Raw genomic sequence first — 15,126 nt, 5'->3', positions numbered from 1 at the left:
ACAATAATGCAGGTAAAGTCGGCAAACAAATGAGCACAAGGAGATGACTGACAAATAAATAATTAATTCTGTGGGCAAGACAAGCGCCGATACAGGGCAGCAGTGCAGCGCTAACGATACCAGGCAGTATGCGTTTTCTCTACCAATGTCCCATCAGTGGCGTAGAACCCCAGAATTATGAATGTACTCTAAACAGTACAATTTCCCATGCTACTAGACCTACAACACTGCTCTTTCTCTTCCTGCAATACCCAATAAGTACTGCAGGATCCCAGTACCGTGAACGTCCTCTTGCAACTGCTCGACCAGAGCCACTAATCTCCAGTAGGGCCTGCGTCCTTTAGCAATGTCCTTTCATTGTCCCACGGCTCCAGCAGTGGGGGCTTCCTCCCCATATTGCCTTGCCACTACTGTGGTCTCCAGGAGGGCTTGCTTTATTCACCACTATTCTGCCACTACTACTAGGCTCCAGTAACTCAAACACTGTGTCCATGTAGTGCCTGTTGGTGCTGTGGGATCCTTGCATTGTTGAATTTCTCCTGAAGGGTTCCTTTAGCACATTGTCATATAGGTTCTCAATTCGTGGAAATTTATCAACAACAAATGTGTAATATGGACTTTTTTTGGCTGTTCGTTAAATCGGCTTCTTTACTTTTCTCTAGGTGTAAAGAATATGGTCCCGCTCCCTTCGCTGTCCTCCAGAAGCAGGGGCTCTACAACTACACTCACCCCTTTTCAGACCCATTGGATGAACAATACAAACCCAATATTGCTGCAAATGGCAGCATCATCTCACCGGTTGGTTCCACAGATCGGAATATCTTACCACACCGTAACTCAAAAAATGGGCCTCCCAGCCTAGACAGAAATCAGAGGAAGAAGACAAGGCTACGGAAACACCATAGGCGGCCAGTGCAAACAACCAGACCAAGAGCTTCTGAGGTAAATTTGACGACCCACCTGCCCAAACTAGAGCCACGCTTCTCCAGGACTGATAGTAATCTTCTTAGACTTGAAGATGTGAAGGTTACTAATGGTGGGGCTGCTGTATGGCCTGAGGTGACAGAGGAAACAGTACACAAGGTGTTAAATAATTTGCTGCCTGAGGGGATGGAGGACGCAGAGCACAATATGGGAGATAGTTCACTGTCTGAGAATGTGAAGGACGCAATGAACCAGGTGGTAGATGGTCCATTGCCCGAGGTGATGGAGGATACAGTGCACACAATGGTAGATAGTACACTACCGGAAATGGTGAAGGACACAGTGCCCAGGGTGATAGATAGTCCACTCCATGAGGTGATGGAGGACAGAATGCACAAGATGTTAGATAGTCCTCCACCTGCTATCACGAAGGAGACAGTGCATAACGTGATGGTGGACACAAGTCACATGCTAACAGATGTCTTGCAGTCTGAGGGAACTCAGAACCCACTACCAGAGATGATGAAAGTCTTACACATGACAAATTTGGAGACCCCACTTCCTAAGGTGATGGAGGTCCCGCTGCATGCAAAGCCGGATTCTTCATTGGCCCATCTGACAGAAATTACACAAACCGAGGGGGTGAAGGTGCTACCATCGGAGTCTTTTACAAACAACGTAGTGGAACAAAAACCTGCAAGACTTGATCTCTTCCATGGTGAGAAACTCCAGAGTAATATGCACGAGTTAGTTGACAGCACAGCTCACCTCAGTACTGTCCAGACAAGGATGACTACTTCCTCCAAAGATCAGCTAAGCCCTGACCAGACTGTCACTGACCATACCAATGTGGCTAAGCCCAGAGAAGGACAACAGAACATTGATCAGGCACACACAGGTTGTCCACAAACTGAACAACTAACTGCAAGTAAAATACATGCTGACCAGAGCAGCATGCTCCATCCAAGCACTGAGCCACCCACCACAGTCCATTTCACGAGGGCTCATCCCACTGCTGAACAGCTTGGCCTATCAAGGCCCAACTTTGATGATCAAATATTTATACCTCAACGAACTGAAAAAGAGGAAACAAGTACTTTAAGGACCAAGCAAGGACAATTTCAACAGAACTTTCTCCATACTTACCCAGTGACTCCATCCATAATTACCCATGCAAGTAGTCATCAACCCAGCAACGATGTGCCCATAACCGGAACTGTTCAAGACATACAGGAGACCGCTCCTGTAACTGAAGACACTTTAACAACGTTTTATTTAGAAAACAAATTAGGAAATAGTGCATCTCATGGACAATTAGCAACCTACCCTATGCAGAGACATGTGGACTCTTCAACAAAATCAACCCCCATCAACAACCCTGGAACCGAGATTACAAGAGTGCACAACTTTGATTTGTCAACCATGGCAGCAGGTCTGTATGGCCATTCAATGGAGAGAACAGTTGGTCCTGTCCCTCCTGAGGTGGAACTAGATTATAGCAAAGGAAACATTTTCAGGAAGGAAAAGAACAAACCTGTACAAGACCTTACAAGGATCACATCTCATCGCATCCATGCGCATCACCCTTCCACTACCCATCATAAAGCAAACAATCACTGTGAGTATTATAATGTATGGGATATACCTATGGACGTGTTAAGTGACTGGGAAAAATTGCAAGGGTGTGTGTGCTAATCCTGGAAGCCTGAATTATATGATGTGGTCTCAATTTGAGCATCAGTGGCATGGGTGCAGTGATTAGACTTTACTTTTGCAATGAGGCATTTGCTTTGTAATGGTTTGAGTGGTGGATGCATTGGTTGAGTGATGGCAGCTTACATCTGGTGATTAGATTTGCTTCGAGTGATGGATCTTCATTTTAAGTACATTTCTCTTGGTTGTCCTTATAGGCACGGGCAAAGTGATATGACTCATATTAATGCATGCTTTGAGGAATGAGTACTCGTGTTGAGTGCTGGGAGCTCATATTGTGAGACGGGGCTTAATGTAAATGACAGCACCTTTGTTTAAAGTGATAATGACTTGGTTATTGGTATGAGCCACGTGTACAGTGAATTGACCCCTCGAGTGATTGAGGCATGGTTTTAGAGGTGGATTCGAATGATGGGATTCAGATTGAGCAATGAGATTTAGTTTTGGGGATGACACCTCAGTTTAAGTGGTTGATATTGTGGAGGGTTTGTAGAGAGGTGTGGTTATGAGCATGGTTTTACTGGTGGATGCATGCCTTGAGTAATAGGGTCGCAGACTAGGACATGGAGTTTAGCATTAGTGATGGCATCTGAGTTTAAGTTATAATGCCTTGGTTATTGTTACCATGTATTGATTGGAGCTACGTGATTCTTGTTGAGTGATGAAGGCATGGTTTGAGCCATGTATTAACAGGTTCAGCTATAAGGTTTCATTTGACTGATGACTTTGGTTGATGTTGTGGGGCATGTGCAGTGCGAAATCGCTCTTGTTGAGAGTTGGGGGTGGTATTTGAGTACTACATGCATGAATTGAGTGATGGAGTTCAGATTAATAAATGGTGTTTAGTTTATATGAAGTGATAATGCATTGACTGGTTTTATGAACCATTTATACAGTGGGTACTGTTCAGTTGTCATCTGGCTCTATATTTTAGTTTGAAACGCTGCCTTGCTTCAGTTTTTAACAAGATAACACATTATGCACTAAAAAAATGAAGATAAACAAAAGCCCTGCAAACAACAGCCATTCACATTCTGTTCTTGTGCATTCACAGTCAAATTTTACCACAACTGGCCTGTACTTTAACATACCAAGCTTAAATCAAAATTACCCAAATTATGCTGGCATAATTCTAGGCCTAGTTGAGTGAGGAGGCATCGTTGGAGCAGTGAATGTGTGCCATAAGTGACGTGAGCTCAGATTTAGTGATGGGATTACGTTTGAGTGATGGTGCCTCAGCTTAAATGATAATGCCTATTGGTCATTGTAATGGAGCATACTTAGAGTGACAATCTTGTTGAGTAGTGGAGGAATGCGTTGAGTGTTGAGTGCATGGTTTGAGTGATTGAGTTAGTTTGGTTTGAGGTATAGCATCTTAGGTTGAATGACAATATCTTGGTTGTTGGTTTTAGCAATGTGTAAAGGTATGTAGCTCTTGTTCAAAGGTTCATGGCTTATGTGACAGGAGCTCAGATTGCAAAACACACAAGATGATGGACGGAGGGTTGCACAATGGCAAAACATTCACCCCCAGTCACAGATCTGGGTTTAATCCATCGTTATTTTGCTCACCACGCCACCCCAGTTCAGACATGGCCAATGTGAAACATTCCGACCATCACCTTGTGTGTTTTGCTGTTCGCCTTATGTGGGAAGGGTATGCCCAGAAGTTGGTCCTGGGCTCACTACGCCACTGGAGTCAAGCTATCCTGGCTGAAGACAGGTGATAGCCAGAAACCGGTCCCAGGATGCTTGATTCTGGTCCAGGGAAGGCCTGGCTTGGCAATTCGGGCTGGACTGTTCCCATGAGGCACAGAGTCAAGACTGATTTGCATATGGCCATGTCTGAACTGGGGTGGCGTGGTGAGCAAAATAACGATGAATTAAACCCAGATCTGTGTCTGGGGGTGAATGTTTTGCCAATGTGCAACATTCCGTCCATCACCATGTGTGTTTTACAGGAGCTCAGATTGCCGAGTTTAACTTGAATGACGGTGCCTCTGTTTTAGTCACAACGCCATGGTTATTGTGAGGTGCATGTGTGGTGTGATATAATTCTTGGTGAGTGCTGGGAGCGCGGTTACAGCAGTGGATGCATGATTTAAATGAGAGTAACTCAGATTAAGTGAAGAGCTTCGTTTGGGTGCCTGCACCTCAGTTTTAGTGATAATGCCTTGATTGTTGACAAGGGGCATGTGTATGGTGGCATTATTATTATTGAGTTGTGGAGGCAAGCTATGGGCAATAGATGCATGGCTCAAGTGATGGGAGGTCAGACTGAGTGGTGGCTTGTGTGATAAGATCCTAGCTCAAGAGACAAAGCCTTAGCTGATTGTGGCTCATGTTGAGTAAAGTATCTTGTTCAGGTAGTATGGGATGGTCCTGGGGCTTGAGCACCTGTGCAGGATATTGGAGTGTCTAGTAAACCATAAAGACATGCATGGAGTTTTGGAGGATATATGTGCAGGTTGTTAAACAAGGGCTCCTTCCACCTCATAACCTCCTTTAAAACGGTCTTTCTTCTCTTTCTGCACTTCTCTCCCTTCTATCAGGACTGTATCGTGGTCTCCCTCCTGTTTTATTTCCCACTTTCTCTGCTTTCTCTGATGTAGCCACACTCCGAGCGCTCTTGTACGGTATGCCATTATGCACGAGTCTACCTATCATCATGACTTCATTTTAATCACATTGTTCCAAGTTCTTTTATGGTTTCTCACATTTCCTTCCTGCCTTGCATTGAATTGTCACATGTAAGCTTCTCTACAGTCACCAGTTTCTGTAGCCTCCTCCCTCTCTTTCTACGAACTGGTCTAGCCATCTTTTGTCCCTTTGTAACGGTCTCTCTTCCGCCTCCTCTTGCTTCAGTCTTGAATTTCCATTTTACATTCTCCCTTGTCTCCTTCCTCTGTGCAGTGGTCTGTATCCATGCCCATAATTCTGTGTATTGGTCTGTATCCCGTCTCCTATTTCTCTGCAGTGTCTGTTTGCCAGAAGCCTTCTCATATTTCTATGTAATGGTGTGTATGCGTTGTCATATTTCTGTGTTCTGATCTGTGTACCTTATCATAGTTCTCTTCTGTGTAATGGTTTATGTCCTTTCCCATGGTTCTGTGTAGTAGTCTGTGTGCCTTTTCCTTGTGTAATGATGTGTATGCATTCTCCCGTTGACTGGCCTGTATCCCTTCTCATATGTCTGTGAAAAGGTGTGCATGCCTTTGCATATTTCTTCATAACCTCCTTACTTTTATTCCATGTTTTCTTGAATTCTCACAGTCTTTCTCAATTCTTTTGTTTTGATGTTCCTGTCCTACGTGCCCCATTGTCTGTCTGGCTTTATCCTTTTCTGCTGCATCCTGTCTCTTTCTCTGATCTAAGCTAATGATATCTCCTTCCTGATATCTCTATAAAACATGCTGTCACTATGCCAACTGTCCAAAATCATGCCCCTTTCTACCCTACCTCTCTCTCTTTATGCCTCTCCTGTCTTGGTTGTCTCTACGAGCTTCTCTTTCCTGGACTCCTGATTGTTGTTAATGCTCATTCCCATTCATCCCTTGTCTGTCTTACGTTGTATCTCTAGTCAACATGTTCTTTCTCAGCATAGATTTGTATGTTTGGTCTTAAGATAGATTTAGCTTTGCACCAGTCCTGTATAATAACAAAAAAAATCATAAATGAAAAGTACATACATGCTGTCATACGCAGATTATTTGTGGGTCAGCCCTTTTCCTTAGTTGCAGCATAGGACAATGCTTCAGCCCACCTTAATTGTTAGCTCTCTTACACTGTGAATGATGACATAATACCTGATCACATGTGCTTCTTCTTCCTAGTAAAGAAGTGCATTTTAGTGCTAGAGCTGGGGGGGGGGGGGAGGGGGGGGGGGGGTTGGTCGGGGAGGGTCTCAATACTTTTTTTGTCAATTATATTTTAATCCATTCTTTATCGATTTTACCTATTTTTGTTATTTTGGTCTGTTTGAACAATGTCTTCAGGTTACAGTAATTCAATGTTAATAGTACATTTTCTTTGCAACAATATAAATCTATTTTTCATGTGATGGGGATTAAAATTCCTGTTCTAAGTGCAGATGTCTGGTAGGAAGCACCCTACCAGTTCTCATAAAATGGTATGTGATGGTTAATTATATGTTTAAATGTAAACATTTTATTGCAAGCATACTATTATTATGTTTAAGTGGCAACCGTTTTCTTTGTTCTTATCGCATATGCTTGCAGTAAAAAATATACAAAAAATTAAATAACAGACTAGTTTACCAAGGCCGGTTTTATTGGTTTGGTAGTGCTTATTGCTAATGCCCTTTTTTCTCTCTTTGTCAGCTTCTACCTCTTGGGTATTTGTGCAATATGGTTTTGCTCGGTCTCCCACATGTTGTTAATGAGATTTTCCTCTCCTATCCTCTACTGACTTATGTCTCCGTATGACATGCTCCTTCTACATTGGTGTTAATGACCTCTTTGCTTGTTCTCTACAGATATCTCTAAGAGCTGTGGATGTTATCGCCGTCTTGATCAATGTGAATATAAGATTGCTCCGTATGAAGAGAAATTCCAGCTCTACAACATGGACCCGAAAACACTTTACCACTGTAACTGTACCAGGAGGTGAGTGGATGAACAGGAACTAAAGTACCATGAAACTCATGATCCTTGCAAAACTACCTACAACCAGCTGACCTCTGAGACATTTCTGGTTACTTAGTCTGATCTCTGCCCTCCCTGGGTCCCTATCCTGAATGTTGCCTTCACCTGGAATCACTGCCTCCTGTTGGATACCCAGCCTGTCCTTTGTCCTCTGCTGGATCCCCAGCCTGCCTTGTGCCCTCTCATGTATTCCCAAGCTGCCCTCTGCCCTCTTCTGAATATAAGGCTCTTATGTCCTGTCATTGGTCCGCCTGAACTTTTTCTTCTGTTTGAATCCCTCTGAAATGCTTTTATCTTCTTTCTTCACCTGCAGACTAACCTGTGACTTCTCTTTGGAAGCAAAGATGCATCTTTTAATTCTCAACAGATTTACAGACTTGCTTCTGCTTTCTCTACATGTTTACAGATTAACCCACTGCACTTTTCTCGACACATATGCCCAATATTTACTAATGTTTGCTGCAATGCAGCACACCAACCAAAGTTGCTGTGCTAACTTGTGTCAAAGGTAGAGAGAAAAAGTGCAATTTTTTTTGTCTTCCCCGACACTGGTGCTCTTTTAGCTGCCATGCACCAACACACACACCCTTCGACCATAGTGCAAGTGTGTGTGCCTTCTCTAAAGCATAGGCTCTTTACCAGAAGAGGATCCTTACAGTACAAAAAACATTCTTTACTACTTTTCCCATTTTGTATGCAGGCAAGAATCCCTCTGATCCAACTCTGAGGATCAAGGCCGCTCACGCTTTCAAAACTGCTTTTAATCTGATTTTAAAACTCCTAAAACTCTGTGGTGTACAACCCACACCGTCCTGCTGCTAAAATTACTATTTGCACATCGTTCTACATAGCGTTGATTACGAACGTTTAAACTTCTGCACTTGATGTTTTTAAATTGCTGCAATCTATCGTAACTGTTTTGTTGCCCACCTGAGTTGCGGTGCCCCCTGTTCCGTCGCGGCTTGTGCCGTTTGCACGGAGGGGTCAACACCATCTTGGGAGTGTCGCTTTCCCTTGAATTAGCAGGGTCAGCGTTTCAAACCTCAGCCCCACGCTAGCGGTCCCGCCCACTAGCCCTACATAACCCAGTGCGCCGAGCGGACGCGCGCAGGCAAGAATCCCTCTGATCCAACTGTGAGGATCAAGGCTGCTCACGCTTTCAAAACTGCTTTTAATCTGATTTTAAAACTCCTAAAACTCTGTGGTGTACAACCCACACCGACCTGCTGCTAAAATTGCTATTTGCACATTGTTCTACATAAGGATGATTACGAACGTTTAAACTGCTGCACTTGATGTTTTTAAATTGCTGCAATCTATCGTAACTGTTTTGTTGCCCACCTGAGTTGCGGTGCCCCCTGTTCCGTCGCGGCTTGTGCCGTTTGCGCGGAGGGGTCAACACCATCTTGGGAGTGTCGCTCTTCCTGGAATTAGCAGGGTCAGCGTTTCAAACCTCAGCCCCACGCTAGCAGTCCCGCCCACTGGCCCTACATAACCCAGTGCGCCGAGCGGACGCGCGCAGGCAAGAACCCCTCTGATCCGACTCTGAGGATCAAGGCTGCTCACGCTTTCAAAACTGCTTTTAATCTGATTTTAAAACTTCTAAAACTCTGTGGTGTACAACCCACACCGTCCTGCTGCTAAAATTGCTATTTGCACATCGTTCTACATAGCGTTGATTACGAACGTTTAAACTGCTGCACTTGATGTTTTTAAATTGCTGCAATCTATCGTAACTGTTTTGTTGCCCACCTGAGTTGCGATGTGCCCTGTTCCGTCGCGGCTTGTGCGTTTGCGCGGAGGAGTCAACACCATCTTGGGAGTGTCGCTTTCCCTGGAATTAGCAGGGTCAGCGTTTCAAACCTCAGCCCCACGCTAGCGGTCCCGCCCACTGGCCCTACATAACCCAGTGCGCCGAGCGGACGCGCGCAGCGGCGTGCCAAACGCAAGCCCGTCTGTGCCCGTCCGCTCCCGGCAGACTCCAGACGCCAGAAACCCTGCCCGTCTCTCCCCATTCTCGGCTAGCAGCCCACTTCAAACTGCACCACGACATGGGACTTATCAGGTATTCAAATCTAGAATTACATAGCCTTAATCCAGTAAAGCCACCACTTTTTACAGCTCAACTCTCTAGCTCTCAACTGAAACCAACATCTACCAAAGCACTAAAATCCCGTAACACAGACAGCGCCTCGAAGCCCCAACCTAACCTACTCTGTCTCTACGGCAATGCAAGATCAATGGCCAAACATTCACTACAAATCTGGGCACTCCTGGACTCTGTCAAACCAGACGCACTGTTTGTTACAGAAACCTGGTTACAGGAGTCCTCCGCGCCAGACATTGCAATAGCTCTGGCCCCAGTGTATACAATACACAGACTTGACCGCCCTGGCAATAAAAAAGGGGGTAGAACGGCAATAATCCATAAGTCATCTATAAAAATCTATATAAATGACTCCTACCTCGAATGTTGGGGTGAGATGCTCATTGCCACTATGACTGTGAACAACAAAGAATCATGGAAGAATGCCCTTATTTATAGGCCCCCTGGATCTAAGGCCCACTTTCCTGAGAAATTAGTGGAAGCGATAGCACCCGATCCCCTTGCTATGGAAAACTTTCTTCTCCCAGGAGATGTTAATTACCATCTTGAACAAACCATTGACCCCCACACGATAGACTTAACTACCAGCCTGGAGGCTATACAACTATGTCTACTTCCTACTGGTCCAACCCACTTAGCAGGCCATACTCTTGACCTTGTATGCACCAACTCTCCTAAGGTAACGATTATACAGACCGGCCCAGTCTTCTGGACAGACCATTTCATGATCAAATTTGCTATAAATGGTTCTCAGGCCCCGGCAACTTGCCCGGTCAAGCTGAAAAAAAGCAGACCATGGAATAAAATCACCATGCCTGCCTTTGCAGCAAACTTTTCCCCTCCTACCATTTCCCAATGCACCAACCCTAGACTAGCCGCCATGAAACTTGAATCGGCTATCACTCTTGCATTAGATGACATAGCACCCATGCGTGAATCCAAAACTCCGAAAAACAATTCACCCTGGTTCACGCCAGAGTTGAAGCAAACAAAATACTCCACGAGGATGGCAGAACGGAAATGGCGACACACAAAAAGTGCTCAAGACAGGGAAATACACAAAACTGCACATCGGCAGTATATGAAGGACATTGCCGAGGCAAAAAAAGTCTACGTAGGCAACAGGATTACTCTTGCAACTAACTCACGAAGAGAACTGTTTAACATTGTTAAGGAATTCACTACTCCATCAGGAACACAGCAGGCGCCCCCTGATACCAAGGACTGGGTGGAATCTGTAGCCTCCTACTTCCATGAGAAAGTCAATGACATTCATAAACGGTTCCCTCAGTCAACGACAAAAGGCGAAACCACCACCCTTGATGTCAGTAGGCAAAATATCCTTAATAACCACTCTGCCACGCTAAAACAGTTTTCACCCCTGTCAGAAAAAGAGGTGAACCAAATCTTGTTGAAAATGAAATCTGGAGCACCGGGAGACCCTGCCTCTCCGCAAGTTATATCTAAAATCTCCCCAGCCCTGATCCCCATCGTAACTAACATTTTCAATCAATCGCTACAGCACTGTGTTGTCCCCGACCACTGGAAGGAAGCAATAATCAGGCCTATCCTAAAGAAACCCACGGCTGACCCGGTTCAACTTGTAAACTACCGACCCATTTCCCTTTTACCACTCTTTGGGAAAGTCATGGAGGCTCTAATTAATAAACAGCTTATCGCCCACCTGGAGTCCAACAAACTCCTCGATCCATCTCAATCCGGCTTCAGGGCGTTCCACAGCACTGAAACAGCCCTGCTGGAGGTCGTGGACAATATAAGACTGTCTTTGGACTCAAAAAAGTCAGCCATATTGATCCTGCTAGACCTGTCTGCGGCCTTCGATACCATCTCGCATCGCGTTCTGCTAGAACGCCTTGCTGAGGTTGGTGTCGAAGGCGCCGCACTCAAATGGCTGTCAAGCTACCTTTGCAACAGATGATCCAGGGTGCAATCAGGCTCCCACACTTCCATTTTCTATGAAAATGACAAAGGTGTCCCTCAGGGATCCATTCTGAGCCCAACCCTTTTTAACATTTATGTCTCCCCCTTGGCGAAGGTCATCAGAGAACATGGTTTTGGAACTGTGTCCTATGCTGACGATACCCAAATACTCGTCACTATCAACCAAAACCCTGATGATATAAAGTGTAGGTTCAAAAACTGTATGATCAGTATACAAGAATGGATGACCAGAAATTACCTTATGATGAACGCTGGAAAAACTGAGGTTATGCTTTTCGGCAAAGCCGACCAAATCTGGTCATCAGACTGGTGGCCAGTCTCCCTCGGTCCCTGCCCAGCACCCAAGCCCTTTGTCAGGAATCTTGGAATAATATTAGATGATAAGAAATAGCTATGGCCAGATGCGAAGTCTGAGGAAGATCTTTAAATGGATCCCACTCTCAGCACGCATGCCCTTGGTCCAGGGACTCATTGTTAATAGGATGGACTATGGAAATGCCCTTTTTTCAGCCATCAACTTAACACTACTGAATCGACTGCAGGTCCTCCAAAACACTGCTGCTAGGATAGTACTAGATCTACCCCCCCCCCGGACCCCCTCAGCAGCCTGCCTCAAGACTCTGCATTGGCTCCCCATACAAACAGGCATAAAGTTCAAACTTTGCTGCCTAGTCCATAAGGCTGTAAATGGTCATGGACCTGTCTATCTTGAACATAAGCTTAAGGCCCACGTCCCAAGCAGGCCGCTACGCTCCTCCAGCAAAGCCCTTCTCTCCGTACCCAGAGTTCGAACAGTCAGAAACGGAGATAGAGCTTTCAGTAAAACTCCCCAGAAGCATGGAACTCCCTCCCCATTCAGTTGAGGTTAGAGCCCGATCACATGAAATTCCGAAAGCAACTAAAAACCTGGCTCTTCTTGCCAGCCGAGTCTTCCTACTTTCAGGATTAGTCGGTTATATGGATCCTCTCTGCCTGCCAGCGCTCTGAGACCTTCGGGTGATTTATGCGCGATACAAATGAAATAAAATGGAAATGGAAATGTATGTGTGCTGTAAAATGCAGTACACATGCAAAGTTGGAAGAATAAGAAGAAATTAACACATTTCTCCCATTACACCTGCCCTCGAGGAGGCATAAGGTTTTGGCACAAATCCCTGTCTATGAATGTTAGTAGATAGGGACTTGCATCAAACCCATAGCTGGTGGCATGAGAATGCCCATGTACCACCCATGGAACACCGCCTTGATGCAAGCTAGCACAAATGAGTGCATAGTCCAAATTTGTATTAATTTGGTGAACTATCCAATGCAAATCCTGGTTAGTGTTGGATAGTAAACCCCGCCGCATCACTTTGCACCTTGTTTTTGTCACTTTTGTGATGCAAACCGGGCACAAAGCATTAGTAAATCTGGGCACAAAACTTTGTTAATCTGTTCCTTCTCATTCTGTCCCCTGAATCACCTCTCCTTCCTTCTCAGATCATCACTGACTGTTCCCTCTCTCCTTTGAAACCCACACCCCCTCTTTTCTCTCACTTATTTTTCCATGAAATCCCTCCCTCATGCAGATGCACTGATAGTTAATTTTCATCTCAAGCACAGCTGTCTGCATAGCTACTGTTACCAATTCTGTGAAATATAATGGGTTTGCCTCCACACAGAAGAGTATCACCCATAGCTCTCTTGCTGTTGGATGTTTGGTGTATTATTCCACCTTCTAAGAACTGATTCCATTGGAATGCATGAGGGACTATTTCACATCTGAAGAGTGCATTTAGTCATCATAATTATCTCTTAAATGCATTTTATTCAAATGACAATCATTTGTTGTTCCTTTTTTCTCAGCAGTGGCAAAGCAAATTGGTCTGACTTTAATCTGCTAGACAGTGCAAAGAGCCTTTGTACATACGTGTGTTTACATGTATGATCACATTAAAGTCAGAATTGTGTTGCTTTTGCAATGCTTCTTTTTGTTCTTTGAAACTCTTCATTAAGGGAATCCTTTCTACCTCCCTTCTTCATCTGACTTTTACTTATGCCTGCAGTCTGTACTTAAATGTTTGCCTGTCCACACCTTAATGTCCATCTCTCCGTACTCGAATGGCTCTCTCCAGACTTAAGTGCTCATCTCTCTGAGATTTAATGTTCATCTCTCCCTACTTGTATGTCTGTCTGTCCTCTCCATAAGTACGTGTTCTTCTCTCTGTACCTGAATGTTCATCTCTGTGCTCAAAAGTTCATGATTCTCTTCCTGAAGGTATGTCTCTCCATGTTCATCTCCCAGTGCTTGAAGGTTTGTCTCTTTGTACTTGAAGGGCTGTCTCTCAGTATATGAATGTCTGTCTCTCCATACTGTAATGCCTGCCACGCCATACCTCTACATACCCGACTGTCCATCTCACAGTACTTGAATGTTCATCTCTTTGTACCTAAATGTCCGTCTTTCAGTACTTAAATAGCTGTCACCCTGTATTTGAATTTAATCTCTATGTACTTGAATGTACTCTCTACAGTTAAATGTCTCTCCATACTTGAATGTCCCTCTCTACATACGTAATGTAATGTAATGTAAGATCCATTTGTAGAGCGCAACTACCACTCAAGGGAGCATCTTGACGCTTGAGACCGAAACCAGATTGGAAAAGGCCGGCTTAATGATAGAGTGTCGGGGGGACCTGCACATTTTATACTAAGGCTTTACAAGCGATGTCGGTGAGGGAAAACACCCAGGTCTTCAGGGCCTTCCTAAAGTGAGTTTCTGTCGGGATTTGCCGGAGCTGCAGCGGTAGCTTGTTCCATGCCCTGGAGCCAAGGACTACGAGAGATTTCCCCCCTTTGGTGGCGAGCCTGAAATTAGGGAGCACTAAAAGATTTTGATTGGAAGATTTAAGGCTCTGTGACGACAGGTAGCATCTAAACCGGCTTGACAAATACTTAGACCCTTGTGAGTGGAAGTCCCTAAACGTGATGACCAGTATTTTAAATAGGACACGCTTAAGTATGGGCAACCAATGAAGGGCGTTCAGTGCGGCTGAAGCAGATGACCACCTGGGCCTGCCAAGGACCAGGCGAGCGGTTGCATGCTGGACCTTCTGCAGCCTGTGGAGCATGGACTGTTTTGGCTCCCGCATACAGGCTATTGCAATAGTCCAGTCTAGATGTAATAAGTGCAACCGCTACTGTTTTCTTTGCTGCCAGTGGGAGGAGGTCAAAAAATTTCCTAAGGCTTCTGATGATGTAGAAGCAAGTGCCCGCCACAGTCACTGCCTGTTGCTTGAATGACAACGCATCGTCAAACTTGATGCCCAAATTACGTGCAGACGAGATGGTATTTGGGGGGCTTCAGCGTCTTCGGGCCACCACTGTTGGGGGGAAAACAAATTTTGCTGGCCGAACGGCAAGATTTCGGTTTTCCCCGAATTACATTTGAGATGTTTGCACCTCATCCACTCAAAAGTCGCAGTAAGGCAATTTTTATCTGTCTCATACCAGGATGAGCTGTGTGTCATCAGCGTATGAGATCGTACTGATCTGATAGGAGACGATGAGTTCAATCAGGGGTACCATATATAGATTGAAAAGTATAGGGCTCAGACTAGAGCCCTGAGGCACCCCTGTCCTGGTGACTTTTTCTTCGGAACAGAAATCTCCAAATACAGTGACTTGTCGCCTGTGGCTAAGGACGTTTTTGAGCCATGTCAGCACCACTCCCCCAATCACTGATGACACAAGACGGTCGATCAGGATGGTGTGCGA

General features: G+C 45.0%; 1 protein-coding gene across 1 annotated transcript in view; it reads left to right on the top strand.

Annotated features, from left to right (window-relative positions):
* LOC147679601 (uncharacterized) overlaps nucleotides 1-15,126 on the top strand; it is a 44,766-nt gene that overhangs the window by 17,425 nt on the left and 12,215 nt on the right. Inside the window, exons 4-5 of the mRNA XM_086943177.1 lie at nucleotides 663-2,542; nucleotides 7,133-7,262. Of these exons, the coding sequence (XP_086799303.1) occupies nucleotides 663-2,542; nucleotides 7,133-7,262 (2,010 nt within the window). The remainder of the gene's footprint in view (nucleotides 1-662; nucleotides 2,543-7,132; nucleotides 7,263-15,126) is intronic.

The sequence above is a fragment of the Lissotriton vulgaris genome, chromosome 11 (genome assembly GCF_964263255.1).
Source record: "Lissotriton vulgaris chromosome 11, aLisVul1.2, whole genome shotgun sequence".
In the NCBI taxonomy this organism is placed as follows: domain Eukaryota; kingdom Metazoa; phylum Chordata; class Amphibia; order Caudata; family Salamandridae; genus Lissotriton; species Lissotriton vulgaris.
This window is presented reverse-complemented; position numbering and strand designations above follow the sequence as displayed.